General features: G+C 60.9%; 1 protein-coding gene across 1 annotated transcript; it reads left to right on the plus strand.

Moving 5' to 3' along the window:
* Positions 1-136: 136 nt before the first annotated feature.
* On the plus strand, positions 137-2,443 carry LOC119343762 (4-coumarate--CoA ligase-like 5; the record flags this gene model as incomplete). The annotated part of the gene is made up of 3 exons (XM_037614555.1): positions 137-714; positions 1,453-1,996; positions 2,116-2,443. Coding segments are annotated over exons 1-3 (1,372 nt in total), but the record flags the coding sequence as incomplete, so codon positions are not given.
* Positions 2,444-2,450: the final 7 nt, after the last annotated feature.

Consider the following 2,450-nt stretch of genomic DNA (forward strand, 5'->3'; position numbering starts at 1 on the left):
GGCCCGGTGTTTGTGGCCGGTTTGGGGGCGGCCGACTGTAGATGCTCTTATATTCAGAAAAAAAAAACTAAACCTGCACGTACACCGACAAGTCGAGCCCACCGCCACCATTGCGATTCGCGAGTTGCGACGGGAGGACTGGGATAAGCCACGCCACTCCTCCTGTTCTGCGTCGTTTCTCCGTCGAAAAATCCCACACCAAAGCAAAACCCCAATGCCCGAGCCGGCGGCGGCGCCCGCCGGGATCGACCCGCGCAGCGGATTCTGCGCTGCCACGCGGATCTTCCACAGCTTGCGCTCCAGTTCAGCGGGCTCGCTGCCGCCGGAGTCGCTCCCGGTCACGGCCGCGGCCTACGCCTTCTCGCTCCTCGCCTCCGCGCTCCCCGGCCGCCCCGCGCTTGTCGACGCCGCCACAGGCATTGCCGTCTCCTACCCGTCCTTCATCGCCTCCGTCCGTTCCCTCGCAGGCGGCCTCTGGTCCTCCCTCGGCCTCCGCCCCGGGGACGTCGCCTTCGTCGTCGCGCCCTCGCGCCTCAAGGTCCCCGTGCTCCACTTCGCGCTCATGTCCATCGGCGCCGTCGTGTCCCCCGCAAACCCGGCCTCAACCCCCGAGGAGTACGCGCACCAGGTCGCCCTCTCCAGGCCCGTCGTCGCGTTCGCCGCCCCCGAGGTGGCCGAGAAGCTGCCCGCGTCCGTCAGTTGCGTAGTCCTCGAGTCAGACGCATAGTTGCCGGGAACGCGGAACGGTGCCGCGTCCCTCGTTCCGGGGTCGTCGACCCGAATCGAGGGTCGGGGTCGAGGCGCGGGACGAAGCGATTCATGGCGGGAACGCGTCCCCAATTCAGGAACAATACTAGGAGGCTTGATTCATCTAGAGTTGGAGATCGAAACTTAAAGACTTACCTGGCATCCGCGACGTCCTCCAAATGGCCCCGAAGCTAGTAGTGGAGCGGCGCTGCTGGGTCCTCCACGGTCGCCTAACCTGACACGGATGTATGATCCTGCCGTGGTTGTCGACGGCGGCGGCGGCGCAGGCTCACGTACTGTTGGTTGTTGCTGGGGTCGTCAGGGTACTGTTGTCGTCGTGTTGATAATCATCGGGATTGTTTTGGGGGAAATTAATGATACTGTCGGATTGTATACTAGCTAACCGCAATTTAATTGGATTGTTTCTAATTATATATGTAGGTCAAGTAGTAAATGATTGTTCCCTTATTATAGCTAGAATTAAGGCATGTAATTAGGCAACGGGTAAATAACCCACCATATTTCGTTCTCGTCCCATCCTCGTTCCGGGGTCATCGTCCCCGAATTTTTTGGGTCGCGTTCCGCCTATCGATCCATCGTTCGGAAGATGTATACCCCTAACGTTCCCTAATATTTGCTACCTAGCGATCCTCGTTCCTCGTTCCCGTCCCTCGACTCCATCGACCCGGGAACCTGGCAACTATGGTCAGACGCGTACGAGACGCTTGCCTCCGTGGGAGCGGGGGCGGCTCCTCCGCCGGTGGTGGTGAAGCAGTCGGACACGGCGGCCGTGCTCTACTCGTCGGGAACGACTGGCCGGGTGAAGGCCGTCGCCATCACGCACCGCAACCTCACCGCACTGATGTGCACGCACGCCGAGAACCGGAAGAGGGTGGCCGCGGAGGCCACCGAGGCGGGCGAGGAGCCGCCGCCACCGGCCGTCACGCTGCTCCCGCTCCCCCTGTTCCACGTCTTCGGGTTCATGATGGTCCTGCGCTCCGTGTCCATGGGGGACACGGCCGTGCTCATGGAGCGCTTCGAGTTCGGTGCAGTGCTGCGCGCGATAGAGCGGTACCGTGTCACGCTGCTGCCCGCGGCGCCGCCCGTCCTGGTGGCCATGATCAAGTCCGAGGAGGCGCGCCGCCACGACCTCTCCTCGCTCCTCGTCATCGCCGTCGGCGGCGCACCCCTTGGCCGCGAGGTCGCCGAGCGCTTCGCCGCTGTCTTCCCCAGCGTCCAGATTGTTCAGGTTAAGCATCAGATTCCATTCAGGCTGCAGAATACTACTGAATCTTCTGTGGGCAATGAAGATTGCTTTGTCTGATCTAGAGAATTCATGTCTGTACGATTTCATTTGTCATAGTACAGGGCTATGGTCTGACGGAATCATCTGGCTCTGTGGCCGCGACGATAGGGCCGGAAGAGTCCATGGCGTACGGCTCCGTCGGCAAGCTCGCGTCGCACTTGCAGGGGAAGATAGTCGTTCCGGCCACCGGTGAGGCGCTCGGGCCGGGCCAGCGCGGCGAGCTCTGGATCAGGGGGCCACTTGTCATGAAAGGTGAGCCCTGCGCAGCAGTAACTTGGTCATTGCTCTGGACACTAAGCACGCGTTTGACCTTTGTCACTTGTCAGGTTAGATGGTGGCTTGATTTGTTTACTGCTAGTTTGTGTTTAGACTTTAGATTAGACTGTGCACGTGAAAA

Source organism: Triticum dicoccoides, unplaced genomic scaffold (genome assembly GCF_002162155.2).
Source record: "Triticum dicoccoides isolate Atlit2015 ecotype Zavitan unplaced genomic scaffold, WEW_v2.0 scaffold139712, whole genome shotgun sequence".
Taxonomy (NCBI): domain Eukaryota; kingdom Viridiplantae; phylum Streptophyta; class Magnoliopsida; order Poales; family Poaceae; genus Triticum; species Triticum dicoccoides.